General features: G+C 47.3%; 1 protein-coding gene across 6 annotated transcripts; it reads left to right on the forward strand.

Annotated features, from left to right (window-relative positions):
• The first annotated feature begins 1,303 nt into the window (after nt 1–1,303).
• Nucleotides 1,304–26,586, forward strand: NEMP2 (nuclear envelope integral membrane protein 2). 6 transcript variants are annotated; one of them, XM_080798497.1, is made up of 9 exons: nt 1,304–1,527; nt 11,177–11,292; nt 15,846–16,077; nt 16,209–16,281; nt 17,363–17,456; nt 18,264–18,378; nt 20,483–20,708; nt 23,820–24,055; nt 24,703–26,586. In XM_080798497.1, the coding sequence occupies exons 1-9, from the start codon at nt 1,422–1,424 to the stop codon at nt 24,750–24,752; spliced, it is 1,248 nt and encodes a 415-aa protein (XP_080654623.1). In that variant the 5' UTR covers nt 1,304–1,421; the 3' UTR covers nt 24,753–26,586. The 6 variants fall into 6 exon arrangements, with proteins under 6 accessions (XP_080654623.1, XP_080654622.1, XP_080654624.1 ...); XM_080798496.1 differs by having other exon boundaries at nt 23,879–24,055; XM_080798498.1 differs by having other exon boundaries at nt 24,531–24,703.
• The last annotated feature ends 828 nt before the right edge of the window (nt 26,587–27,414 follow it).

Here is a 27,414-nt window from a genome sequence, read left to right on the forward strand (position 1 = left end):
TTAACCGTTTATTCGTAAAACTCATCCCCTTCAAGAATTCCTTATGAGGAGATCACGGAGCTCCCAAAGCCATCTATGGGCGTCCACACGGTGCCAGGGATTTGAGGACAACCGGTTAAACCTTACGGCGAAGCCAGGGGAAGGCCGGTTCGTGAGTCCCTCTTACACCTTCGGGGAAAATGAAGCTGCGTTATTTTTGGAGGATGATTTCTGTCCCCACGGGCTTCTCCGAGGCACCTAAGCAGACGAGCAGAGTCAGAAGCGAGGAGAGGCCCTTCCGTTGTAGTCAATGCTTCCTAGGAGAGAGTGAATCACATTAATGGATTTTCAGGGCCTGAGGAAGATCTGTGCTTCGAAACCACAAAAACGCAATCTAACTTACTTAAGCCTGCGAGTTCTATGCTAATGATCGGCATTCAGGCCGCTCGGGATATTTTCTCCAGTTTCCTGCGATGTGACTGGCACACGACGCTGGGTCGCTGTGTCGGCTGCAGGGGCGCCGCGCGACGGATCCGCGCACGCGCTGCGGAATGTCACTGCACGCCGGGACCCGTCACCTCACGCGGTCACGGAACGTCCGCGATTTACTCTCGGCAGCCCTCGGGCGAGCGTTATTGTTAACGTCCGTGTCACACCGCGCGTCACGTCACCGCAACGTACGTACAACTTTAAATCCGCACTTTTTGACCCGCTCTGCCCGTCCGACCGCCCTCCCTGCGCCCGACCCGGTGCGAACCGCGCACCCGGCTTCCGGATCCTCCCGGACGGCCGCGGACTTCGGCGCCGCAGCGCGAGGCACAGCCCCGGCCTCTCCCCGCGGGGCGCCCCGGCGCTCGCACACGCGCGTCCTTGGGCAGCGACCCGCGCCTGCTGCTGTTTCACACCAACGGAAAGTGAAACAGGGAAAATTAACTCTTCCTGGTCAACAAAGGGGTTTCTCCAAGGTCTTCCCCTTCACAGAGCATCACTCAAGTCCGAGAAGTCAGCCCTAAAACCCCGCAGGTCACGCACGGGTCGAGGAAGTTTGAGGCAAAACCCACACTCGAGGGGCCCCTCCCCTCCCCCTCCCCTCCCCCTCCCCCACGACCGGCGCCTCGCGCGGAGACTGCCGGGACCGCGGCGCGCCCGAAGGCCTCAGGGGCAGCGAGGCCCGGAAGCCCTGAGGCGGGGGCGGGGCAGGGGGCGGGGCAGGGGGCGGGGGGCGGCTCCCGGGAGCCTCGCGGGCCTGCGCCGGCCGCGCCCCACCCCCGGCCGCTGGAGCTTCGCGCCGGCTGCTCCTCGGCCGCGGGAAGGCGGGGTCTCGGCCTTTCCCGCGTGCGGGTCCCGCCGCCCCCTCGTCTCTCGGGCCTCGCGCGGTTTCTGCTGCTAACGGCCCAGCCGGCCCGCGGCGGCCCGCGCCACCGCCCTGGTCCCGGGGCGGGATGCGGCGGCCCCCGGGGCGCTGGTGGCTGCTCCTGTGGCTGCCGCCGCTGTCCGCCCCGCCCGCAGGCGCCGTGCGCGGAGAGGAGGCGGCGGCCGCGCTCTCAGGTAACCGGCCGGGGTGGGGGCGGGGGCTCCCGGCTTCCGGCTCTCGCGCTCCCCGCGCCCGGCAGCTGCTCCGCCTGCGCCCGGCGTGGTCGTGGGGGGCGGGGAGCCGGCGGGCGCTTCCTGGTTCCTCCCGGCTCACCTCGGGCGGCACCTGGGCTTGTCTTTTAAAGATTTTATTTACTTATTGGACAGAGAAACAGAGATCACAAGCAGGCAGAGCGGCAGGCGGGGGGAGGGGAGGAGGCTCCCCGCCGAGCAGAGAGCCCGACGCGGGGCTCGATCCTGGGACCCTGAGACCATGGCCTGAGCCACCCCCGCGCCCCGCACTTGCACGTTTTCCTGGTTGTCGACCGAAGCAGCGGCCGCGGCGCAGACGTGCGGTGGTCCGTGTGCGGCCCCGCAGCTGCCCGGCCCCGGCTGCCGTCCCCGCGCGGCCCCTGGAGGCGCGTGGCTCGCGTCGGAAACGTCCGTGCTTCTCCCGGGGCGGTTTGCTGTGGACCCAGGCCAAGCGGGCGACGGCTTCGGCTCCGGGGTGAGGCCGGGGCCCCTCCGCGGACGGGCTCTGTGGCCTGGAGCGGGACCCGCGGCCGGTCCGGCGTGTCCCGCGGCGTCGCTGCGAGGTCAGCGCGCGGCGGGACGCGGGCACGAGGGACGGTGGCTGCTGGGGCGTGGCCGCGGCCCCTGCGGGGGGTGCTTCCGGGATCTCGCGCGGAGCGGCCGCTGCCGCTCGCAAGGCGCAGAGCACCGTTTCGCCCCTCCCCCACCCCCGCACAACGTCCTTTAAAGGTTTCCTGGAGCTGTTGTCCACCAGCTTCTCATCTCATCGGCCACCTCTGTTTGCAGGAGGCAACCGAGCCTGGTCTTGCAGGCTGGGCAGAGGACCTCCTCCAGCGAGGTCGGGGTTCTTTGTCTAACGATGGAGACGAGGGCCGCATTCTGCCGGAGCTGTCAACGCCTGGGACTCTTGCAGTCACTTCCACTTTGGGCGACTGCTCTGTACCGGTGGTCATCGAACACACAGCTGTTGAGTGTTCACGAAGTGTCAGCAGTGTTAAAAGTGCTCTGAGTGCATCTGAGAGCAAGTACTGTTAGATACCCATTTTACAGATGGGGAAAGGCAGGCTTAGTAGTAAGAAATGTAACCATTCTACACGGATGAACAGATAAATCACAGACGTGTCTAAGACGGAGGGTTTCTGAGCATGGCAGCAGCCAGAAACTTCTAAGTAGCCCCGGATCAACATCCAGAACCATCACTTCTAGACTTTCCTTCCATGCCCCCACCCACTCGTAGAATTACCTTGGTCCGGGCCCATAGTCTTTATGGACCATCGTTTTCTCATCATACGATAAAGTTGTTCCACTGTGGAATGGTTTCCAGCATTTTCTTCACCTTTTTATTTCCTTCTGTGAACCCAGTATTTCTCATGTTTGTGTTACAACATTTGGTGTTAACTATGACTTCTTCTGTTTTGTTAGCCAGAGAGCTACATAAATGCATGTCAGAACTACTGTTCTGCCCAAGACATGCAGGAGGTACACTGAGTTGATAAAATTCTAGCCCAGAGCCAAGAAAAATGGCAACTTATGAAGCCTTATAGCAACTCTCGCCATTCCAGATACGCTTTATATGGGACAGGCTGTGGAGCTTCCTGGATCCTGTGGTGTGCCAGTGACACCACTTTGGAACCCTTGGACTAGACTAGGTCTAAGGAACATTGCTGCTGTAAAAGTGATTTTATGAACTGAGATCAAACAGCTGGTACTTTCTTTCATAATAGGGCCCATTTACAACATGAGAAACTTGGATTAGATGATACTTTATTGTTGTAAAATTTTCTTGAATGCATACACCCCCTTCCATAAAATAGAGAACATCCAGAGCCAGGCTAGCTTTCTGTCACCCTATTTGGAGGAAGGTCAAAGGCAAGTGACAGGAGAGGCAGGTAGTTGGCTGGCTGAAAGACAGGACTCATGGTTTGCAGCCCGGCTTGAGGACCCTTGAAACCATGTGTTGTCTTATGATGTAGTTCAGGCCACTGTGTTGAGTTCCCAGGCTTGAACTATGTAGTGATAGGCCGTTTGAAACCACAGCTTTCAAATTCATCTAACAAGAAGAAAAATCAGTCCTTGAAGTTAAAATCAGCCTGAATGTGCATCAGTATGTGCTAATTTCAGATTCATTCTCTATGCACATTCTTGGAGAAACAAAAATCAAGGTTTATAGTCAATTCTGGTTAAACTAGGGTTAATAGAATAGAGAAGTTACCTTCTAACTTTGGTGCTCCATGCTGACTCCTTTGAAAATGTGAATCTACAAATAATACCCAGAAAAATCCTTCCTTTGAGCTTTCAGGAGCTAAGTTTTATTGGTTTTTGCTTTTTGTTTTTATTTTTTTCCCTCTTCTTGCCCCAAAAGAAAAGCAGTAATAGGCCAAATGGAGAAAATGGCTCTCTAATTTAATAAGTGATCTTATTATTCTATTATAGTTTCATCTGAAGATATTTTCTTCCCATATGAGGGCCATATGAAGGTTAAATTTTGAGAAGGAACATTGCTGAAATATTTTTATGTTGGAAGTTGTTTAAGATCTGCTGAGATTTGAGGAGTGTTTGTGCTTTTTATTTTTAGCATATTCTATAAGTAGGCTTAAGTACTACCTGCCTTTTTCTGAAGTTATGAATATTTTTACCTTATGTATGACTAAATTCTTTAACTTAAATATGTCCTTTTATATTTAGGAAAACTAATAAATGACAAAAGCTGTACAAAGTAGTAGTTTTAAATGTAATTTATTAAAGCAGGTGATAACCCATCTGCCCCTTTTTTATATAAGCTATATAGTCTTAAATTAGATTAATTGAATATTTATAAATTGAGTACTATTTAAAATGAACTAAGGAATCTCACTGGGTAAGGTCACCCTGACTCAAATCCTTTGGTAATGTAAATAATTGTGCTTTGTCTTAGCAGTCTGGGCACAACTGTCCAGAAAGTCAGAAGTCAGTTTTATTGCAGAATCAAGAGAAGCTTTTGAGGACTGCAGGGAGTTACAGAAGGTGATGATCGTGTCATGGCTGAGACTCAGCCTTGCTAGGGGTAGGCGTAGGAAGGATGGCATTCAGGGCTGGCCCTGCAGATCTTTCGCTAGATCCGGAATCAGGTTTGAGGCAGTGAATACCTGCGTTATGGGGCACCTTCTAGGGGTGGAAACATACTCAGCCTCAGGTGGAAGCAGTAGCTGTCCCTGGGCAGGTATTGTTCTCGTCTGATCAAAGGAACGATTATTATTACATTTTTCTGAATCCCTAGAGATTCCCTTTTGTTTTCTGAATTGTATTGTGAGAGGATTTTGTTGGTATCATTGTGATATCTTTGGGTTTGCCTGCATCTGCCTCTAGGAAGTTCCATCTTGACAGAATGAACCAGTAAAGACTGAGGCCCCGTGAACAAATGACGCCCGCAGATGGCAGGCAGCTTCCCAGACTTCCGGCCTTGAATGTCAGGGCTGGGGCAGCCGATAGGGTTCAGATAAGCAGTCCAGCTGCTAAGTCTTCTGTTCCCTCCCTCAGGTGGAGATGGAGGAAGTAGAAACTGAATAGTAAAATGTCTCTAGGAGAAGCCTAGATAACCAGTGTTGATTGTCACAGTCACTGCTTTATGCTCAGCCCAGCTAGGCCATGGCTTAAGGTTTACACGAACTGACATGAAGCTGGATTTGTGGTTTCTTGTAGCTGTTTCTAGTTCCTTAGATGTTGAGGGGTCCTTACGTGGACTGAATGAATTTCATCTCTGAAGAGAGTTAGTAATAATGAGGGTAGCCAGAGGACACCATGAAATGCTAACACCGTCTGTTATGTCTCATGTGTTGTGTAAATTTGACATCAGGTTCACCTCAAAAGCCAGAGGCCACTCTGGAGAATTCCAGGGGGAACACCTCACAACATGCCTTTAGTATTGTTTCCACGGGTATCCATACCGGAGCGGCCTGCCTCCGACTGTACTTTGCTTAATCCTGTAGAGGACTGAGGAGAAATTCAGAGCAAGTTACTTTCTTCTGACTGGGAGGTCCCTTATGCAGGATACACTGATGTACCATAGATGAGTAAAACAAAACCAAGCTTCTTGTTTCTTGCTTCTCTCTGTTCTTCTCTATCCGGGGAGGATAAAGAAGGTCCTTAGCCCAAGGGATCGTAAGGATTACAGCTTTCAACCCTGTAGTTAAGATATATTGATGATGAGGTGGGATGAGGGGGAGATGTAGCCTGTGGGTTCCGTAGGTGACCCAGGCTGGATGTGACCCAGGCTGGATGGGGTGGCTGATTACATCAGGTTGCTTCAAGGGGAAGGCCAGAGTGCGCCTCTTTTTATGGTGCTGACTGGTACCGGGCGGCCTTTTACAAAGATGGGCCAGGCTTTTATTGTCTCTGCTATGCATGCCCAGATGACCCACCAACACTCTCAAATTATAACCTACATACAAAAGGCAGATATTTAAAGGCTGGGGATCCAGTAATGAACATGCTGTCCCTAACTTTATGGAGAGACAGAGTATAAACTAATAATAGTACGAGGAAAAAATAAAGCAGAGTGAGAAGAAAGTGGGTGAAAGGTTGGAGTGTGCCATTTTAGACAGTGGGGTCTGAGAAGGCCTTCCTGAGAAGGTGACGTTTGGGCGACCCTCAAGTATCAGGAGAAGCGAGCTCTGCCGAAAGCGGGGGAGAGCAGAGTGCAGGTCAAGGACTCAGCAAGTAGGAAAACTCGAGGCAGGAGTGTCTCAGCATCTTGAGCACGGGAGGGCTGGTGTGGCCTGAGCAGCTGAGAGAAGGGGGAAGAGGAGAGAATGTCAGAGGTCCTAGGTCCTTGGAAGGGAGGGTGGATTTTGTTATGGTTGCAGCCTGAAGTCATCGGCTTTCAGCAGGTAAGTGATGTGCTCTGATTGATGTCGTTAAATGATCTACATGCTGATTGGAGAATGGGTTGCCGGGGAACACCATAGGGCTGATGCTGGAAGCAGGGAGACCAGGCTTTTACAGTAATCCAAGTGCAGGGAGACTGGCTTGGATGACAGAGAAGCATTTACTTCTAAATTCAAATTATTGCACTGTATTACACCACTTTGCTCTTAAGAGTTACAGATGTCACATGATTTAGGAGATGGTCTTAGGACCAAGTGGAAAAAAACTCATTGGAGGGCAGTGTTTGTTGGCAAAGTTCAGGTCCCAGAAAGAGGCGATTCCCTCAAACAGCTAACAAGAGGAGTAGTTCCCTGTTCTTACGGTGCTGATTCCTTGAAGCAGTGGGGCCCACTGGGAGAGGCAGTGCGGGCAGCGGCCCTGGAGCCACCCTTAAGAAAAGCGCCTGGCATTGGGCGCAAGTGTGGGATCAGGAGAAAGCCTGAAGAGAGCGCTGGCTGGAAGTCCGTGTTCGTGCGGTGGTCCGGGGCTGCTGAGTCTGGACCTGAGGCGTCCCCGCCCTTCCCCTGTTGCGTTGGAATGCACTCCCTTTCCAACAATAGGCAGGGATTCCCCCTCTTTTATTGAGGACCCCCAGTGTAAAGTCGTCCACTCTTGCCACCTGGGTTAGCCCTGTTCTGCTCAGAGACAGCCCAGGAGACCCTGCAGAGGCGCAACGAGGGACGCCAGCAGGCCAGGCCACGGCCCTCCGTCCAGTCCTGCCTCTGCTTCCCCTAGCTGGAGGCTTGTAACGTGCTTTCGCTGCTCAGGTGCTCCCAGTTCTACACTGCCTTTGACATGGTCTTTTCTACAGCTGGCTGCGGCCCTTGGATGGCCAGGAGTGCCCTCTCCCCTGCGTAGGCCGTGGCCAGGAGTCCTTTGCATCTCAGATATACCCGAGAATTCGCCTCAGCGCGGGGTGCTTTGTGTTGGTCACGCTGGTTCTGCATTCTCCTTTTGGTCTTGCTTATAAACAGGCCATGTTGGGGGATGCATTTTTAATTTTTCGTATCCTCTATGCAGCAGAGTGCCTCTGGACCTTCACGTGCCTCTTTGAGACCTGTCTCTTAGACTCTTGTGTTTGCATCTCAGACTCTCAAACTCAGCAAATTTGTTCGTATATTTAAAAACATATGGGGTGCCTGGGTGGCTCAGTGGGTTAAAGCCTCTGCCTTCGACCCAGGTCATGATCCCAGGGTCCTGGGATCAAGCCACATATCGGGCTCTCTGCTCCACGGGGAGCCTGCTTCCTCCTCTCTCTCTGCCTTGTCTCTCTGCCTACTTGTGATCTCTGTCTATCAAATAAATAAAAAAAAAATCTTAAAAAAAAAATTTAAAAACATATGCATTTCCGGGGTGCCTGGGTGGCTCAGTGGGTCAAAGCCTCTGCCTTCGGCTCTGGTCATAATCTCAGGGTCCTGGGATCGAGCCCCGAATCAGGCTCTCTGCTCAGCGGGGAGCCTGCTTCCCCCCTCTCTCTGCCTGTCTCTCTGCCTGCTTGTGATCTCTCTCTGTCAAATGAATAAATAAAATCTTTAAAAAAAATATGCATTTCCTCACCATGTTAAGAGTAAAGATTAAATGACTTGACAGTGTCTCAATGGAAAATACTGGATTCTCTCATGACTTTCCTGCTTTGTGTAGCTCTGTGACTTTCCTGTGGTCACATGGGTGGGCACTCTCTGCGTCTTCTCCCCGAGTCTTCTGCACTTTCTCCAGCAGAATGCTTAGGATGCTTCTAGCAGGACGTGGACCTGTGTGGGCTCATTCAGTATTATTCCTGAAGTGGACGAAATCGTGACTAGTTACTAGTTACTCTGTCTTTCCTCAGCTTCGCTGTATCGGGTTGCGCTGGCTTCATCACAAAGCCGCACTTCCCTTGAAGGAGATGGGGATGGGCGTAAGGTCCCTTTCTCTGTGTGCCCACTGCGTTCTCTGTTTCCTGTTGACAGAGCCGGTGGTGACACCTTATCCTGGATCCAGAAGAATTTAGGATTTTCATCTCGGTTCACTTTGTTTTCCCCGCAGAAAGTGGTTTATTGCTTTTAGAACAAAATGTGATGCTTTCAGAATTTTTGTTAGTGAAGAAAAACAGAACTTGAAAACTTCTCTAAAACATGATTTTGTCAGCTGATGGAAGTAGGCTCTTCAGTGTAGAACATTTCCCACTTGCAACTGTGTGGGGCCAGAGCTGTATTCAAGAAAGCAAACCCTTAGAACTGGGGCTTTTTGGGGCGCCTGGGTGGCTCCGTGGGTTAAAGCCTCTGCCTGTGACTCAGGTCATGATCCCAGGGTCCTGGGATCGAGCCCCACATCAGGCTCTGCTCAGCAGGGAGCCTGCTTCCTCCTCTCTCTCTCTCTGCCTGCCTCTCTGCCTACTTGTGATCTCTGTCAAATAAATAAATAAAATCTTTAAAAAAAAAAAAAAAAAGAACTGGGGCTTTTGTGCTTGTGGCTGCTGTACTGAGTGTCAGGTCTGACCTCCTTGCGGAGACGCCTGCAGAGCTCCTCCTCCCGCACCCACTCACACTCTCCCTCACCACCGCGCTCCTCACAGTCCTGTGGGGATCTCACATGGGAGACGCGACTCTGAGTGGATGGAACGGCCTGGCGGGCACCCATCTAATCCAGGCAGGGGAAGATGGGTTAGGTGGCCTCAGATGCCCCTTCCACAACCGAATTCGCCACTTTCGGACACCCTCTCCTCCCCAGCGATACGTCCTGGGGCCAACGCCATTGTTTGTAGGAGGGCAGGAGGTGAGCGCCCCACCCCTCACAGGCATCTCTGTGGTAGATGACTACCCGTTTAGGTGCGTTTGTTAGGTGTTGCCTGTGGGGCGGGCCGGGCGCCAAGCTACTTTGGGGGCAACACAGGCCAGGATCGGCTTGTGAGAACCTGGCACTCTCCAAGGAGAGCTCGAGGACCCAGGGCCCGGTGCTGCCACTTCAGACCCTAGTCTGGCTGGGGGGGTCAGCACGCCTGGTGTAGACCAAGTGGGGGCTCCCAGTAAGCACAGGTGTCTGAGGCAGGAAAACAAGCCTGCCAGCTTGTGGCAGCCCTGACCGTGATCCCCAGGGGCAGATCTTGGCCTCCAGCCCTGACTGAGGAGTAAAAGGCATCTCACCTCATTTTAAATTCTGATTCAGAGGCAGCCACAGAATAAATGAACCCCGTTACTTAATAATTTTCTTATGCTATTTACCCTCTCTAATAAAGCACCTGTCTCTCCTCCTCTGTGTATTATGGTATATGGTGTTGTGTTATACGTTATTTGTATGTTGCATATAGCACACAAATGCACGTATGTTTAGACACACAGACACACATACGTATCTGCTTCTGTCTCCAGATTTCTCCTGTGCTGCAGACCCGTCCATCTTCACATAGTCCCACAACCGGCACTTAGTTATATCCCAGATTGAACCATCCCCCTTTCCCTGCACAAGCATCGCCTCCACTGTCCTTATCGGCGTGAAGGGCCTTGCCGTCTCTCCACTTAACAGAACTTCCCTTTCTTGTGCTCCCTTATCTAATGACTCTCCAGAGCCTGTTGGTCCCGGTCGTAAGTGACCTTTAATCTGTTCGTTCTCCCTCCTACCCAGCTCTGTCCTTGCTCACGTTGCTGCCGCCACCTCCGTGGTGGTGGTTCTGCTTTCAGTCTTCACCTCTAAAATCGCACGTTGCTTAGCAAATGCTTTTCCTAAAACACAACTAACTGGGTGCCTGTTGTTTCCCGGGTAAAACTGGTGATTCTCTGTTTGTCCTTCCCTCCCCTGCTCAGTGTCTGGAAGCTGACGTCTGGGGGCCGTATCACCGGGACTTCTTTAAAGGCCCGTTGGTTCCCATTGTGTTTGGCCAGGGAGAGGCCCTGCTAGGGGGGCAGGAGACAGAGGCTGACGCAGTGCTACCTTCGTGCCACCATCCCACATTCTGGCAGGGACTGCATCCCATTAGACTGTCCTCCTGGCTTGAGTAGCTCCAGTAACATCAAGCCCTACCTTTGCCATCTCAGGCCTAGGGATGTTAAAGGCTTCCTGCCGCTGTTGCTGTCGAGGAAGTTCCCAGTGGCTCAGTTCCCAGTGTTAATGCCTTAACTCTGCCCCAGCCTCCTGAACTCTTCCGTAGAACCCTCTGCAGTGTCAGCAGTTTCCCGCTGAGACTTTGACGCTTACCTAAAAGGCTTCAGTGCTCTGCGTTCAAGGCGCAGTCTGTGCTCCTTGAAGTGGTGGCCGCTGCTTGCTTCTCCCCGCAGATGCTGGAGGCTCTCGTGTATTCCCCGTGCGCGCCCTCAGTGAATGACTGAACCGCCTCCGTGGTTTCCCTCCTCTCTTGCCGCCCTCTGACCTGTCTTCTCTGTCTCGCTGCCTCCGGCTCCCCCTTCAGTGCTCTCTCACATTTCCCCCTTTCTAGGAAGCTGCCCCCAATTCTTGCCCTCTGCTCCAAGACTGAAGTACTTGTTCTCTGTGTTCCTACAGTACCTTCCCTGTATCATAAGAGAATTGACACGGGACTATAATTTTTTTGTCTGTCTCCTGTGGGCTGGAAAGACTGAGGGACTGTAACTACCATGTAGAAAAATTCATTGGTTAGAGAATGTAAAAACAGCATTATTCTTGTGAAGAAAAAGAAAAAAAGGTAAGATTCTGGGAAATACAATATTTTAGGAAATATGTTCTCTTTTCCATCTCTCAGTTCTAAGGTGTAAAGCTCTGAAGGAAATGGATTTTATTAAAACATCTGACTCGGACTGTTACTGCTACAATCGAAATAACCAAATGGAGTGGAAATATATGTGGTCGACTATGCAGGTAAGAGCCTACATTTAAATCATGTCTTAGGAACTGAGAATTAAAATGTTCTAGTTCAAGAGTAAACAATAGCTTTTGTATGGCATAGAGCAGTGTATCAGTACGAAAGCTGACTCGGGAATCACATAGAGTGCCCCAAGGGAAAGGGGCATGTGGAAGGGAACATTAACTCTTCATGCTTTTTATCAGCCCTTCTCCAAACCATTCCAAAGAAATATGGTATCCAAGTGAGCAGAGTGTGCTCGCTGTTCAGACACAACTCAAGACAACACCCTTTCTCCTACTTTCCAAAATAATTTCTATCCCAAGCCCTCCTCTGATCCCAGGTATGGCCAAGATAATAGTTAATCTCAGTAGCCTAGTACTTCCCTTCATTCAGCACTTAACATATTTATTAAGCACTCGCTCAGTGCCAAGGACTATTACTGGCTCTTAGGATACATCAGTATTGTAGGATCCTAAAACAGATCCCTGTTCCTATGATTTTTAGGCTCCTAGGGGTAGGAGGCAGAGAAGAAAATTATAAAACGAGGAAGTGCTATGAAAACAGAAAATGTAGAGTAAAGGAGGTGGAATGAGGGAGGTGGGGAGTAAGTTACAGTATAAAAAGAGTGGTCAGGGTAGTTCTTGTTGAGAAGGTGATATTTGAGAAAGATGTTAATGAAGTCCATGAGTTACCAAGATACTATACGAAGAGAGCATATTCTAGGCTGAGGGAAAAGATAGGACAGCATATCAGAAGGCACATGATGTTGATTTGTGCCATTACTGATGATACACACCACTTTGATCACCTGGTTAAGGTGGTCTCTGGAAATTTACAATTTTACCACTGTAAAGTGACCATTTTGCCCTTTTAATAAATGAGTATTTTGAGGAGGTAATTTGAAACTATGTAGATATCCTTTTCCTCGTCATATTTTCACTTCCTAGTTTTATCATCCATTGATGATCCTTGCATGAATCAGTTATCATCATGATGTTTATCAAATGGTCATTTTCTAATTCCATGATTCTTTCCACATCCATCAGCGCTCTTCAGTAAGGAAGAGGTTTTCCTCCTCCAGTCTGCTTGTATCCACACAGTGTCACGACTGCCCATTCATCCAGTGGATTACAGTCCGTCACCTCATTATTTACTCTGACATTCACATTGTCCTAGATTTGGCCAGTAAGAGCACCTTTAAGGTAGCTCATGTGTCCTTTTATTTTGTGCTTATCATTTGAGCATCTTCTGGTAAACAAGATGTTCCAGACTTATCTTATAATTTCTTCAGCCCAACTCTGGAATCATACATTTTTTTCAAGGAGCATTCAGCATTGGGTGTATTTATTAGTGCTGGGATACCATTGTCATGTGTGTACACACAGAAACATACACAGCCATACACCTGTGGACGTATCTATTTCTGTCTCTCCATCTGTTGAAAAACATGAGTTCTGGTATTTTCCATACTACTGGGTTCGTTCTCATCTTGCCATATTTGTAACTTTTTTCTCTGTTGGGGGAAACTGTTTTTCATTATTCTCAATACATTGATTTATTTGTCTAATGCTAGAATAGTAATTTATTTGTCAGTATTTGTTTAGAGTGTGTTTTACCTCTAGTGTGAGAGTGTATAGTTTAAATACTGTGCTCCAGAATCACTTAGGTTAACTCATTCCCACACACCTCCTTTAATATGATTATATTATTCATTTGAAATATATTTTATTTGTTGCCATTTCCATTTGAAATATATTTGTTTTTATTGTTTTCAGGTTTTTTCCTATCTTAGTTGATCTTATTAACATGTATTAGTAGGGATGGAATTAATATGGTTTTAAATTGCAACTCTATGCAGAAGTATTCTCAGAGAAGTGCCACTCCCCCTCATTCCTCTACCCATTCCTATCTAGCCCTTGTGGGTAGCAGTCTTACTAGCTTCTGTATGTTTCCTGTGTTTCTTTCTGTAAAAGTAAGCAGTGGTGCGTATTTATAGACAGTGCTAAGGAGTGAGTTTAGCTGGAGGACCAAAGCTGAGCCTGGGTCAGTCTTACACATAGGGAGGAGGAAGGAGCCAGCAGAGGAGAGAGAGAAGGAGCACTGCACGGAGACGGTGTTACAAGGAGAAGGGAGTGATCCGCAGTGCTAAATGCTGTTCGTCGATCGAATGTGGTGACTGAGAATGAATTGGCTGTAACAACGTGAAGGCTGTTGGTGACCTTGTCAGGGACAGCCTTTTGGGCATGAAACACTCGATGACTGAAGAGGGTTAAAGAGAGAATGGGAGGAAAAGAACTGAAGACTGCAGGTGTGGGCAACTTTTTAGAGAGTTTGATTGCATTGGGAAGCAAGGGGATAGTTGGAGGGGAAAGTGGAGTCAATAGAAGGCCCCCCCCCCCCCCCGCGTGGGAAAAGTATCAACATGTTTGTATACTCATCGTGATGTAGGAAAGATGTTAAGGTTTGAAGCCAATGGCCAAGAAAGAATCCTTGAGACATCTTTGGTGCAAAAGGTGATTTCATTAAAGCTGGAGACAGGACCCATGGGCAGAAAGAGCTACACTGGGGTCACGAGGAGTGGCCCCCTTATATACTCTTAAGTTGGGAGGGGATTAGGGACAGTGTAAGTCTCTAAGGAATTTAGAAGCAAGGTTTCCAGAACCTTGAGGGGACTAGCTGTTGTTGGGAAAAAGTCATTTACTACTGCCTAATAAAACCTTAGTTATCAGACCCTTCAGATGTACATTGGTAGGTCATATGCTTGGGGGATGATTGCCGACATGTGTCTTGGGGAGATAGAGATAAAGGAAGTTTCCAAAGGAATTTTTGTGTGTAAAGTAGACTTACAGGATCCTGGGTGTTGGGCTAAGATTGCCTTTTGCCCTTAGCAAAGTGTTAACATCCAGGCAGCTGAGTTTTTAGAGGAATGTCATTCTGCCTGTTTCAAGGACTTAACCAGTGGGCTATAGGTAGTAAGGAAATTTAATTTTTCTTTTGTCTTTGTTTCCCACATCAGTAGGATGGTCCAATAGAAAGGGCAGGACTATTGGTAGGATGTCCTTGAGCAGACAAAGGATACTCTAGAGGATACTTTAGAACCTCCTTTAAATCTCCTCTGTGGCAGAAAGTTCCTCCCCACAGGCCGGAAGCAGAGCACACCCCTGCAGGTACTCACTGGTGGTTGGGTAATGGGATGGGAGCCTGTTGACTTCGTCCTCTTCCGTTTTTAGCCAAGAGTGAGGGTGAGGAGGAGGTGTTGGTGTTGAGAAGGGAAAGCTGTGACATCTTTGTTGAAGAGAGTAGAGAACAGATAGGGATGTGTGCTGTGACCACCTGTAGCTTTACGTCCCACTCCAGGTTCACACTCGGGCTTGAAGTTGGACTGCTGTGTGTTTATCTGGTGCCGTTTGGTGGCACAAATCCACGCGTGAAACGGGTGGAGAGTTGGATTTTGCAGGTGGGGCTGACAAACAAGAGCGGTGCAAGGAGGCGGGTACGTGCAAGGGGATGATTTATAGTGATTGGCCGTGGGATTTAGCTGGAGAGGGAGGAGTGAGGAGCAGGGGGACAATGCTTGATCTGTGGTGAGGTCAGAGGCTTCCTGGGGTCAAGGTCCTGTAAGGGGCTTACTGGAAAGATAGGAGTTGGTGGTCAGCCAGTGGGATGCATAAAACAACCTCTAGAGGGCCTGTCGTTTGGTAATGACAGGGTCCAGGGTGTGGCCGTGATGAGTGATGAACTGAGGCCCGGCAGACGGCAAGAGTACAAGAGGGGAGGGGTTCGAGATGCAGAGAGTCAGAGCATAGGAAGGAGTTTGGTGTATGTATTATGTGCGTTGAATCCCCGAGAAGTATGACAGGAAATAGAGAGCAGTAGTGAGCCAGGAGCTGAAGTCCAAGAGAAAGGAGGGTAGGTAGCGGGTTATGTCACCTAACGCCGGAGATTCAGAGCTGGTGATCTCCCTCTCCTTTTCCGGCTCACCTTACTCTTAGACAAAGAAGAGTCTGAATAGAGAGGGACAGACAAAGGCGGCGGCACAGTTGTCATTTAATGATCACTGGCTGGATCGTCAGTGTCTGCTTGGTACTGAGCGGGTGCTTTGTTGTGAGACTGGACTGGGCCCTGTGGTTGGATTCTTCTTCAGGAGGCCTGCGGGGGAGAAGCCTGAATTACACGTGCGCAGCTGATCCAGAAGAAGTGCTTTTCCTCAAACACAGTACACGACGGTAGAGATAGAAACCCCTTTATAGACCAAGTAGTTTGCCACCTGTTGCTTTCTGCCATCCTTTTTCACATGTCCCTGGGCCACAACAACTTGCTAGAAGAGGGAGTTAAATCACTTACAGCCCAGGGGAAGAAACGCCCACCTCGCAAAGTCTCTGTGCTCCAGTATGTTAGAACTAAACACAGATCTGTAGGTCCATCGCTGGGATCCCCGGAATTGTGTACATCTGACTGTCCATTCTTTACTCCGTTATCTCGGGCTCTCTTCATTCCTCTGCTCATGATTTTAAGGAGCTTATGAGGAGCCTGTGTGTTTATGGATTTGTTTGTTCTTATTTTATAGGTGAAAATTACCAGTTCAAGCCTGCTCAGTATTGTATATATCACAGAAAGATATAATTGTCAATATCCAGAAACCATTCTGTCTTTTATCAAATGTATGATTCATAATTTTTGGACACCAAAGGAGTCTAATGAAATAACCATAATCATTAATCCATATGGAGAGACCATGTGCTTCTCTGTGAAACCTGTCAGGAAGATAGCTGTCTATACAATTAGCGTGACTCGAAACAGTAAGTCTCTTTTCTGATTTTCTGGATTTCATTTTTCTGGAGTGACATTCCAATAAATTGAGTTTTCTCTTCTTTCACTAAGTACATTGATGCAAAACCTTTGTCGTGTATGTCTGTCTTTTTTCCTCCAGTCGTGGATTTCAAACTCTTCCTTGTGTTTGTGGCAGGCATTTTGCTCTTCTTTTATGCAAAGACGTTGAGTCAGTAAGTATCCATTTTACTTTCTTAATTTTGTCAATTATTCTTTATCCTTTTAAAAAGAGGATAGCACAATTTTGACCCCATGCTAAATATTTCCACACTAGCTTGTAGTTCCTGCTGTGGTTTTACAAACAATAGGTCTGAAGATAGTGCTTGAAAGGCCTTTAAAAACTGAGTAACAGCCCACGGGATAGGTATGTGTATATTTCGGAGTGCTTTTACATGCATTATTTTGTATTATGTATTAATAGACATTTAAAAATCTGATCCTCTTAACAATTGCATCAGCGCTGCATTGTTCTCATTTTGTAGATGAGAAGGCCAACATTCAGCATCACGTGACCGCTCTTGCTAGGGCTGAGATTTCTGAGAGTTCATCTGATGCCAGGTGCCTTACTCTCTCTATTAGAGTCAAGCTGCCTCCAAGATCTGTGGCTCTGATACAGAAGTTGAATTTAACAAGTGTCTGACTCTTGGAGAAACATATCCTGATATTTGGTGTATTACCACTTCTCTCATGAAAAAGGAGTCTTTTTCCAATAATATTTTACTTCTTGGCCAGCTCTTCTCAATAGTGTTCATCTCTCTCGTAGTATAATTAAGTGCGTTTAATGTAATCCGCGGCCTTTAGAACCCAATGGCAGTTAACTCAGAGAGACTAGGCTGCAAGCCGGAGTCCTCCAGCTGGCAGATACTCACTGGGGGATGGTCTTTAATTTGTCGGTGCCTTTGTTTTCTCCTCTGTGAAATTCAGACCTGGCTATAGCCACTTCATGGGGCTGTTGTGAATGATGCACAGCTCACAGACCAGCGTCTGCTACATGGGAGGTGCTCAGTTAATTCTTGCATCAGATTCTAAACATAGAAGGTAACTCAGACATTTTGTTTTGAGTTAGTGGCAAGCTATTTACCATAAATTTCAAGTACAGACTTCATTTTTTAAGAGTATAGGATATAATTAAAGGTACCATCTGAGTTTTTCTTCTTAGTATTCTTTGTGGCTGCTGTCATCAGGTTAAACATGGTTTTAATACTGAAAGTCCTGCTTAACATTTAAATGGCTTTTATCTGCTTGTCTTGACAGAAGTCCTGTTTTCTATTACTCTTCTGGGACCGTGCTGGGTGTTCTAATGACATTAGTCTTTGTCCTGCTGCTGGTGAAAAGGTTTATTCCTAAGGTAGGCATACTGTGTATAAATGACTAGAAGAGGGAAACCATGATCTCATAGACATGAAAAATTGATCAAAGTTAATTCGCATTGACTGTGACAGTTCCTAATTAAAACTGTTTCTACATTGTATAAACTGACTTGAAAAGGTATCTTTTTCTAGAGTTTCCATTTGTCTTTGTTACTATATATACCATAAAGTAAATATTAAGTTTTGGTGATAATTTTTTTGAGACCTTTTTACTTTTAGGTAATAAATTTTTCTTATGAGTGGCAGGGGCTGACCTGTGCTGAGTAGAAATCTGTCTTGTCTTAGCAGAGCTGAGGAAGGCCGTGATGCTGAACCATCAAGGCCTTGAATAGCTGCGTTGCTATATCTGGGGATTTTCTTCATTATTATTAGTTCCCCAGAACATCTTTCATGAAAGAATGCTTTGTACTTAGTTGAGGATAAAAAGTAGTTCATGATGATAACGTTGCAGATACTCTCTTTAAAGCTTGTAACACCGGCATCATTTTGAGATAAATTTCTTCTTTAAAATAGTGCTTTTCCAGTGTCCTGAGGATCCTGTTGAAATGCAGACTCTGACTCATAGTCTGCCATGGGCTGAGAGTCTGCGTTCCAGCAGGCTCCCGGGTAGTACTGATGCTGCTGGTTCATGGACCATAACTTCAACAAGACTCTAGAGAGTATCTCGAATTGACATCAGTGTAATTTGATGTAGAAGTTTCTAATAGAAAGGGCTGATTTATTTACTCCTATTTTTGTGAGAGTGAATGAACCAAAAACTGTCATTTATTTTCTTCCACACACAGTACAGCACCTTTTGGGCTCTAATGGTTGGTTGTTGGTTTGCTTCAGTTTATGCTGTGTGCGGATGGATGGAGGACCTCAAGTGGCTGTGGCATGAAAACAGAGTATATGTATTAGGTAGGTAATTTTTTAAAAATATGTTCTATTGTTGGTAAAGCTGAAAAGTACAACTGGGGTCCTTCTTTGGAAATAAGTTTCTTTCCAGAGTCTAAATTTTCCTTTTGAACTAAGGAGAAGTGCTGTTAAAAGTATTTTTAAATTTTATTCCCACAGTGGATGATTTCAGTTCAATAGATCTCATTTTAGACTGTTTTTTTCCCTATGACATCTTTCTTAGTTTTCTGTACTAATTATCAAAAGAGCAAAAAAAAAAAAAAAGTCTCTTTTGACTGCTTGTATGCCATTGAATTGTGGTTAAGCTCTAGCCAGATCTAACTTGTAATGAAAAAATTTCTCTGAAATGTGGCTCTTTCCTTTTCTTAATGTAGTCAGCATGAAAGGTGAGAAATTCTAAATATAAATGACTAATGAAAACTTGAATTTTCAGAAGCAGAGAGGCTATTAGGAAACCACTTGTTTTTATTTCATGTAACCAAAACCAAACAGCTTTTTAAAATTATTTATTTGTTCTACCTGGGAAATCATGGAGAATGGGAGGATCAGTTTTCTCCTAACCCCTTAGCACCAAATTTTTCACAGAAGTCCACCCACCCAGAACAAAAGCAATCAATTTTTTGTTTTACATGAATATTTTGTCTTTAGCTAATGCTCCTTTTTTTGACAAAGTATTTTTTAAGATTTATTTATTCATTTATTTGAGAGAGAAAGAGTATGTGCATGGGCGTGGGGGGGTGGACAGAGGCAGGAGAAAAATTCTTAAGCAGACTCTGAGCATGTAGCTGGCCAGGGACTCAGCTGTGGGGTTCCATCCCAGGACCCCGAGATCACATTCTGAGCCAAAATCAAGAGTCACCCGCTTAAACAACTGAGCCACCCAGGAGTTCCTATGGTAAAGTTTGTTTTTTGTTTTTTTTAATATATATATAACTAGCCTGTATTCTTTTTTCTTTCTTTTTTTTTTTTTTAAGATTTTATTTACTTATTTGACAGACAGAGATCACAAGTAGGCAGAGAGGCAGACAGAGAGAGAGGGGGAAGCAGGCTCCCCGCTGAGCAGAGAGCCCGATGTGGGTTTGATCCCAGAACCCTGGGATCATGACCTGAGCCGGAGGCAGAGGCCTAACCCACTGAACCACCCAGGCACCCCGCCATGATAAAGTATTTTTAAAGTAAATTATAGATATCATGGTATGTTCCCCTGACTACTTCAGTAAGCATCTCTAAAAAACAAGAGCATTTTCCTCTGTAGTTAAATAACAATTAAATTTAAAAAATAATAATTACATAGATTACTCAGGTCATGTTTAAATTTCCTAAGCGTCCTTGATGGTTGGTTGTATAAGGGGAGATATAGTCCAGAACCATATTTTGCATCTGCGATGTCTCTTAAGTCTTTTTAAATCCGTAACAATTCCTTTTTTCATCATAGTGATATGCTGACGAGACCAATCTACTTGTCTTACAGAGTGTCCCACTTTCTAGATTTCTCTCATTACTCCTTTGTGGTATAATTTAACTTGCTCCTCTCTCCCCTTTCTAAACTGGAAAGTCGATCTTGAATCTTGCTTGGGTATGAGTGAAACACACAGTGGGATATACAAGAAATGCACGTTTCACGTCGGATCCCAGCAGGAGATGCGGACTGTCTCATCATCCCACCATTGTTAGTACAGAAACTGAGCACTGCATTGGGGGGTGCAGCAGGGTCCCTCCATTATAAAATCATACTTTCCTTTTTTAACTAGAAAGTAAAAATAAAAAATAGAGTTTGTAGCCAGCTGTGACATACCCTTATGACATACCCTGTGACATATCCTAACCAAAGCAACCATGAGAACATTGGTCCATCGAGGACTCTGGACTAAAAAACAGATACATATCCTAATAATTTATTATTGCATATCCTTAATTATTACAAAAGGCAGTGTCACATGGAAGGAGTAACCATCCCTCTATGTGTTTTTCAGTCTTACTTCTCCGGAAAAAGAAATCATAAATATGAAAACTTTCTGATATGTTCTTAGCTTAAGTCAAGGCTTTGCCAGGATTTTTCATACAGCTTTTCAAGTTCAGATTTTCAAGTTCTTTTGCTTTTTTACAGGCTATGTCCTAATGGTGGGATTTGTCAGCTTTGCTGTTTGTTACAAACACGGGCCCCTTGTCGATGACAGGAGCGTAAATCTCCTGGCGTGGACACTGCGGCTCCTCGCCCTGGTCCTGATCTACTGCGGGGCCACCGTGCCCCAGTGCTCTTACGCAGTCATGGTCCTCATCCTGTCCTGCAGGAGTCTGCGCTACCCCCTGAAAGCCTTCAGTTATGTGAGGTGGTGCGTATCTTTTTTGCCTTGTAAATTGGACATCTTGAGCTCTGGTTTTATTTATTGTTTTGGTAAGTTTCTTGCTCATGTCGTATTTCGATCATGATTAACTGTACTTCATCTGGGGATTTGAGAGAGGAGGAGGCTAGAGAATGTAGCGTCGAAGCCCATCTCCATCCCTCGTCTTCATTAGTCTTTCAGGGAACTGCCCCCAGTTACTAGGTGATTACAGCTCACCCAGAATTCACTAAAATCAGTGGCAAAATTACTTGCACTCTGGGTTGCCTAAAATTTGTACTTTCGTTCTACATTTCCTTTCATTAGGGCCCAAGATTGCTTTAAAGGTACTTGTTGTGCTTATGAAATAGAGCTAGAAAAATGATTGAAAAGTATTATGTATGCTTAGGACTTTTCTTGTAGGTTTTAAGCTAAGGCTTAAGCCCTTTAAAAATACAGAAAGAGCGATGAGGGAACTTCCGTTGCCATAGCTGTATTATGTCTGTCCTTAGTCATCGAGTCCAAACACCTTGAGTCGGGTGCACAAACGGAGGGACAGTTTCTCCCCCTGAGGTGTGCTCGTGGAGACAGCAGCTTACAGTTCTGTGTCTTTGAAATGTTAAGACATACCTGATCAGGGACTACGGCACATAGAGAGGGTTCCCAGGAGTGCCTGAAGAAGAAATTACTAGGCTGAATCTTCATGAATTAAAACAGCGAGGTGAGTAAATGTGGAAAGGACTTTCCTGACAGGGAGATGGTCCAGTCTGGTAGCATCATGAGGCTGGCGAGCGCGGTGGGCATCGGCAACGTTGTGGAGGCATCACAGGCCATTTTAAGGAATCTCGTCTGGGTCTGTAGGTAGTGGAGGCCGGAAGCCATCACGCACTTCAGTCAGCGCTCTCTGCTCTCTGCCTGCTCTCTGACCAGAGTCATGAATCCAGTGGCTTTGGGCTGGAACCGAGGGGGCGATGCTGGGCAGGGGTCAGGCGGTGGGGCGCTCCTGAGGACTCTGGGAAATTCTACAGTGCAGCCTCCTCAGAAAGGGGGTAGTCGCTACTCAGCTTGAGCTCACTGTTGCCATGGAGGAGTACGGGCCCTGCCTTGCCAGATCTTCTGTTTTTTGTTTTTTAGAAAAGCTGGGAATGTGGATTTGAATGTGAATTCTTACGTTTAAATGTTGGCAACTAATCTGGAAATAAAAATACATTCAGCAGTCAGGATCAAAGCGGAGACCGTGAACCTCCCTGGGTGGCAGGATGTGGCCCAGCTGCCTTCTGGCACAGGGGGTGTGTGGAACCCAGAGGCCCCGAGGCAGTGACATCGCAGCCACGCACACCGTGACGAGGGCCTAGAGTCAGGCAGTGAGGGAGTTAATAAATATTTATGAGGCAAACCTAGCAGAGAGGAAGGAGACTCTGGTAAGTGGTAGTTTATGGATCTGGGACTGCATCTGTAACCGTGTCGCCGTGTGACCAGTGACAGGACAGGGCCCGTGGGTAGGGAATGTTGGCAAGGCTGAAAGGCAGCAGGGCCGGGTCGGAGGGGCTGCTGCCGGCTGCTGCTCCTGGTTCTGCCTCAGAGGCTGACAGTGACTGGGAGTGCCAGAGGTCCCTCTGCTAGGGGGAGGCTGGCCAGTCGCATTTCCCGGGGCTCCAGCTCTTTACCAGGCTTGTGGTTTGAGGAAGATAGAATTTGGGCCTCTTTCCCCTCAAACATCCAGTTGCCACACGAAGTGTGAAGCGTGTTCTGTTATCAGGATGATGGTCCTTCTGCGCACTTGCACACCCTGTTAATGTGAACCTAATACGATGTTCTGTAACTTCCTTAGCTTCTCATTTTGCCAGTGAATAATTATGTGAGGAACAACAGGGTAAAACAGGAACATACGGGTTAACTCACAAACCAGAGAAAGAACACCTTGATTTGTACAGTAGTTTAGTTTTACGAAGAGCTGTTTGAATATGCCCTAGTGTAGGGTCGCTACCCTCTCAGTCATCTTTGTTGACCTCTCACTAGAGGCCACTCACTGTGCTAAGCCCTTTACACAGAATACCTCATTTCTTCCCCACAGTGACCTGTGAGGTAGACTTACTGCTTTCCCTTTGTTCTTACGCGCAAAGCGGGACTCAGAATGGCTAAGGAGTTGCTTCCGCTGACACAGCGGATAAACTTCAGAGCCAGAATCGTGTGCCCTAGTCTTCTGCTCAGAGGCCAGAGGTTTTCCTCGAGGGAGACCGGACTGGTATTCAGAAAAAGAGAGTGAAATAATGTCAGTCGTGCCCCGATCTGACCCTTCACCACCACACAGTCTTTAAAAGTTTAAAGGTTTTTCAGGTCCCAACCCTCAAGAGAATATCTGTTTAAACCACCTCCTGATAATTCTTATACTCATCTAGATTTGGGACTCTCTGGTTAAATTAAATTTTAAACCACCCAAGAATATTTTTATTTATTTATTTTTTTAAATTATTAAGCCACCCAAGAATATTTTTAAAAACTCATCGTTAAATGTAACATATGTGTTAAAACGTTATCATCGTTGCCATTTTTATGAGATTCTTCCCTTTGGGACTTTCCTGATTGGAAAAAAAAATTCCGATCGCGAGCCCCTCAGCATATGGCAAGGGAGGAGTTATTATAAACTATTGTACATAAATGATCCTTGTACAATGTTTGTTCCTCCTCTCTAGGATTAGGCAGGATCTCCACCACTAGGTGGAGGCGACATCCCGCAGATCCTCCCTTCTCCTTTTTGGGTCTCTGCACTAAGTGGTCGTTGACTCTCCCGGGTCTCCTTAAAAGGGCATCTCAGAGAACCGCTTCCATTCGTGCCTCAGGTAGTGAGTGGGCCAAGCATAGAAGGGCCAGACTGTGAACGGTCCGCTCGTGCAAAGAGAAGTCACTGAGATGACAAATACAACTAATATGTCTGTCGGAAATGGAGCCTCGGATTCCTAGAGACATAATTCAGGACGGCCCGGGGGAGAGGAAGTGCCCAGCGAGGCCCGGCCGTGCGTGTTCTGCGTGCCCGGCCCCGCGCGAGCCCTGAGACTAGTGTCGCATCAAGGAAGTCAGGTGTCACTGTTCCTTTGTGAGAAACGTGTTTTTATACGTCGTAAGGGCCGAGTTGAGCAGTCGCTCTGACCGGGACTCCCGCGACCGAATGCCGCGTGTTTCAGGAAAACGAAGCGGTGGCGCGCGGCCCACCGGCCGGCGCTCCGGCTCCTCACGGAGGACGAGTACCGCGAGCAGGCGGACGCCGAGACCAGCGGCGCCCTGGAGGAGCTGCGGCGCGCCTGCCGCCGGCCCGACTTCCCCGCGTGGGTGGTCGTCTCCAGACTCCGGGCCCCCGGCAGGTAAGCCGCGCCCCGCGCCCGGCCGCACGGGGGTTACCGCGAGTGTGCGGGTGTGCGGGTGTGCGGCGGGTGGCGGGTGGCGGCGGCTGCGGGGACGCTCTGCTTTCCCTTCGGGGCCCCGACTCGCCTCCCGCCGCCACTGTCAGGACAGACACCGGACGCGTCGGAGAGGGAGGGGCGGACCGATCCCGTCCGTGTGGGGGTCCCCGGTGCGGAAGGTCCCTTTCGGAGTTCACCAAGGGAGACATCTTTGCGCCGCCGCCTCTTTCCTGCTTCCCCTTCTCCACGGCCTCGTCCGCGTAACCGTGGCCTCAGACGGAACGTTGAAAGGGGAAAGTATTGATGCGCTAAAATACCTGAGTAATGAACCTAGTAAGAAAGGGGGAGGGGATGAGCCAACCGGAGTGGGTGGTTCGGCAGCGGCCAGTGCTTGTAAGTGTGCCCGCTTCTCTGTTGTTCCCCTGAATTTCTCTAGAAGGATCACATAAGCCGCTGCCATTTTTACGTCCGGTGTAGAACGGCCGTTCTCTATTGACATAAAGTCAAATTTAATTAAGGAGGATAAATAGCAAGAGAACATGTTCTCTTCCAAATAAACCTTTCTGTGATGACATTGACCTTATTTAAAACAAATACATACTTATCAGATTCGCAGACTTTGTTCTTGGAGGAAGCCACTTGTCACCTGAAGAAATGAGTCTGCATGAAGAGCAGTACGGGCTCGGGGGCGCCTTCTTGGAGGAGCAGCTGTTCCACCTGAGGACTGCCTGATGGCCGCCTGGGCGTTGACTCCGCTCTGGACAAGGAAATGGGTTAAGGGCCAGGATCCTATGAACGTTGGCCAGAGCCGTTCTAGGGAACAGTGGCAAAAGCACTTACTACAGGAAGGAGGCCTACTGGCAAGGAAGACTGAACCCTATCGAAGGTAACTTTTCGTTCCTGGTGAGTTCTGATACTTACTGTGCTGTAGGTGGCCATCAAGATTCTGGGACCGTCTCGTTACCACTTTCGCTGAAGGAAGACTGTCATCGGGAACGGGGGACTCACGTTGATCTTCGGGGAGCCGCTGGACACGAACATCTGCCTCGTCAACACCGGGACATTGTATCTTCTCCTAACCTTCAGAACCCGTGTCAGAAGACTGGCTTCCTCTTCCTCCGTGCTGTCCGTAAAAGTGCTGCCAGAGACCTGCGGCACGCTGGACCAGTGTTCTCCAGAGAATGATCCCTAGGATGCCAGTAAGTGCTAGTCAGCAAAGGGATTCTGAAGTCATCTAAGATTGATGCAAAGTTGAACAAACATGCTGCAGGATTTCTCAGAGCCTTGAATGCTGCTGATGCACATTGTGAATCTCCTCAAGAGAAGTTGTGTGCAGCGGTTTCTGACTTAATTTGACCACAGATCCCTTTTTCATGAGATTCATATTCCTATGAACAGTTTGGAAAATGCTAACGATGGCAGGATTGAGGTTTGAGGAGGTTAAATAACTTGTCCAAAACCATTTAGAGGCGGCACTGGGACTAGAACTGCAGCCCTAGTGTTTCCTGCATCTCAGGGTTAAGAAGAGACTTTCAGAGGTGAGCCTAGAGGCCATCTCCCTAGAACCTTGGGTCTTACCATATTGGTGACTTTTTAAAAATTTTTAAATAATGGACAGTTCGCTATTTGGTAACTATGATAGAGAAACATTTCTTAAGATTATATTTTAAAGCATGAAAAGATTTTTATAGACATGTAAAAATTAGAAATGAGAATTATTTTCTGTAGTTTTTTGTATGTTGAAATTAAAGACATTTAACTTCCTGTGACATTTGGAGCTGACTGGTCCATTTTTTAAAATTTAGTTATATATATTTGTAACAGTTTCCTACAAAACAGATTTGTGATCTTTCTTCACAGAACACATCTTTTTTTCTTGATTCTCCAGAGTGAAATGAGGGACTGTGAACTTGAACTCTGGGGCGAGAAGGCCAACACGTAAGAGCCGAGAAATGCTGTGAGCAAAGGCAAAACAATGCAAGGGTTAGGACAGGCTAAACTGGCTAACTTTAAGAACAAACATGGGCTTTTTTGCTGTGACGGGTTCTTAAAGAATAGAGGCATAAAGAATGAGGACTCCCCTTTTACTAAAAGAAGCATTTCGGAGGAGGGGCGTAGAGAGACTTTGAAGCTGCTGTCCTGAGCCACGCTCGGCAGAATGTTTCTAAATTGTTGAGTAAGAGCATGACTCCCATTTGGAACTTCTAGGTTCATTTTCAGTGATATTTCTTCTTTGAAAGAGTGTGTCAGTGTTTTTAACAAGTTTCTCTTTGGCCAGGTACCTTTTAATATTGGAGCTTTGCAATTTTTTGTGAAATGCCCTAAATTCAATCTGTGCTTTCAGAGACTGATTTCAAATACCAAAGAATCTTCCATTCAAATTTATGATGATTGTGATGATGATGTTTTATAAGTATAAATGGTTCTCATGTCATTTTTGTTATAGTTTAATCTGATTTTTTTACAATTAAATTTATTCCTGATATAAATGTATCAGATGTATCAGTGCTTGTGCTCACCACATTCGCCTCCCGGGGACGGTTTTTGACAGAATGCGTGTGCGTGTGCAAGTAACATGTGAGCAGTCGGTTGGGGTTCCCAGGGGCCGTCCACGCCAGACCCCCTGGGGCCTCCCTATGCAGGCTGGAGGAGGTGCTGACCACAGAAGGAAGCAGCTCTCCTTGGGTCAGGCTGGGTGTCACCATCACAACGAAAGGAAAAGAACAAGAGTCTCCCAGGATACTGTCTTTCATGTTTATTTTTAGAGGAAATCATGAATTTGTCAGTTTCTGTTATGTGAGAACTGTGAGAAGCTAAACAACTACAAGGATTGCTTGTGATGCGTTTGGTGTTATTTATGTTGTGTTCATTGGATTTGGGGTTTATTATAGCGCTGATCACTGTTCTGATCCCCGTGAGGCAGTATAGAGATGACTCCCGTAAGAGATCTTTATTCTCTTCCTTCTCCCTTCCTTCCTCTCTTTCTCTCTCTTCCCCACCTCCTTCCCCCTCCGTTAGTTATTTAAAGGCCTTTAAACTGTGTAAATGATCAGTCAGTAAAATGGCTCTGCCCTTCACAGGTGGTTGAAAGTTGGCCTCGTGCTTCCTATCGCCATAGGTGTGCAATTATGGACCATAAGTGAACCTTTGTGTTACTGCTTATGCAGGGTGCCTCATAAAAGCTTACTGTTGTTAGCAAGTTGGGACTATTTGACACCAAAATGTGTGGGTGAGATTTAGCGTAGGTGGCAATGATTAAACAATTGTATCATTCAAATGGTATTTTTAAGGGTTTTAAAACACATTTTACATTTCACAAA

The sequence above is a fragment of the Martes martes genome (genome assembly GCF_963455335.1).
Source record: "Martes martes genome assembly, chromosome: 3".
Lineage (NCBI taxonomy): Eukaryota > Metazoa > Chordata > Mammalia > Carnivora > Mustelidae > Martes > Martes martes.

What these genes read in the sequence shown, in the direction of transcription:
- NEMP2 (XM_080798494.1), top strand. Translation starts at nt 1,422, where the DNA reads ATGCGGCGGCCCCCGGGGCGCTGGTGGCTGCTCCTGTGGCTGCCGCCG. An exon ending in AATTAGCGTGACTCGAAACA is followed by an intron (nt 16,078 to 16,208) that starts GTAAGTCTCTTT and finishes TTTTTCCTCCAG; the next exon opens with TCGTGGATTTCAAACTCTTC. An exon ending in GCCTTCAGTTATGTGAGGTG is followed by an intron (nt 20,709 to 23,819) that starts GTGCGTATCTTT and finishes ATACGTCGTAAG; the next exon opens with GGCCGAGTTGAGCAGTCGCT.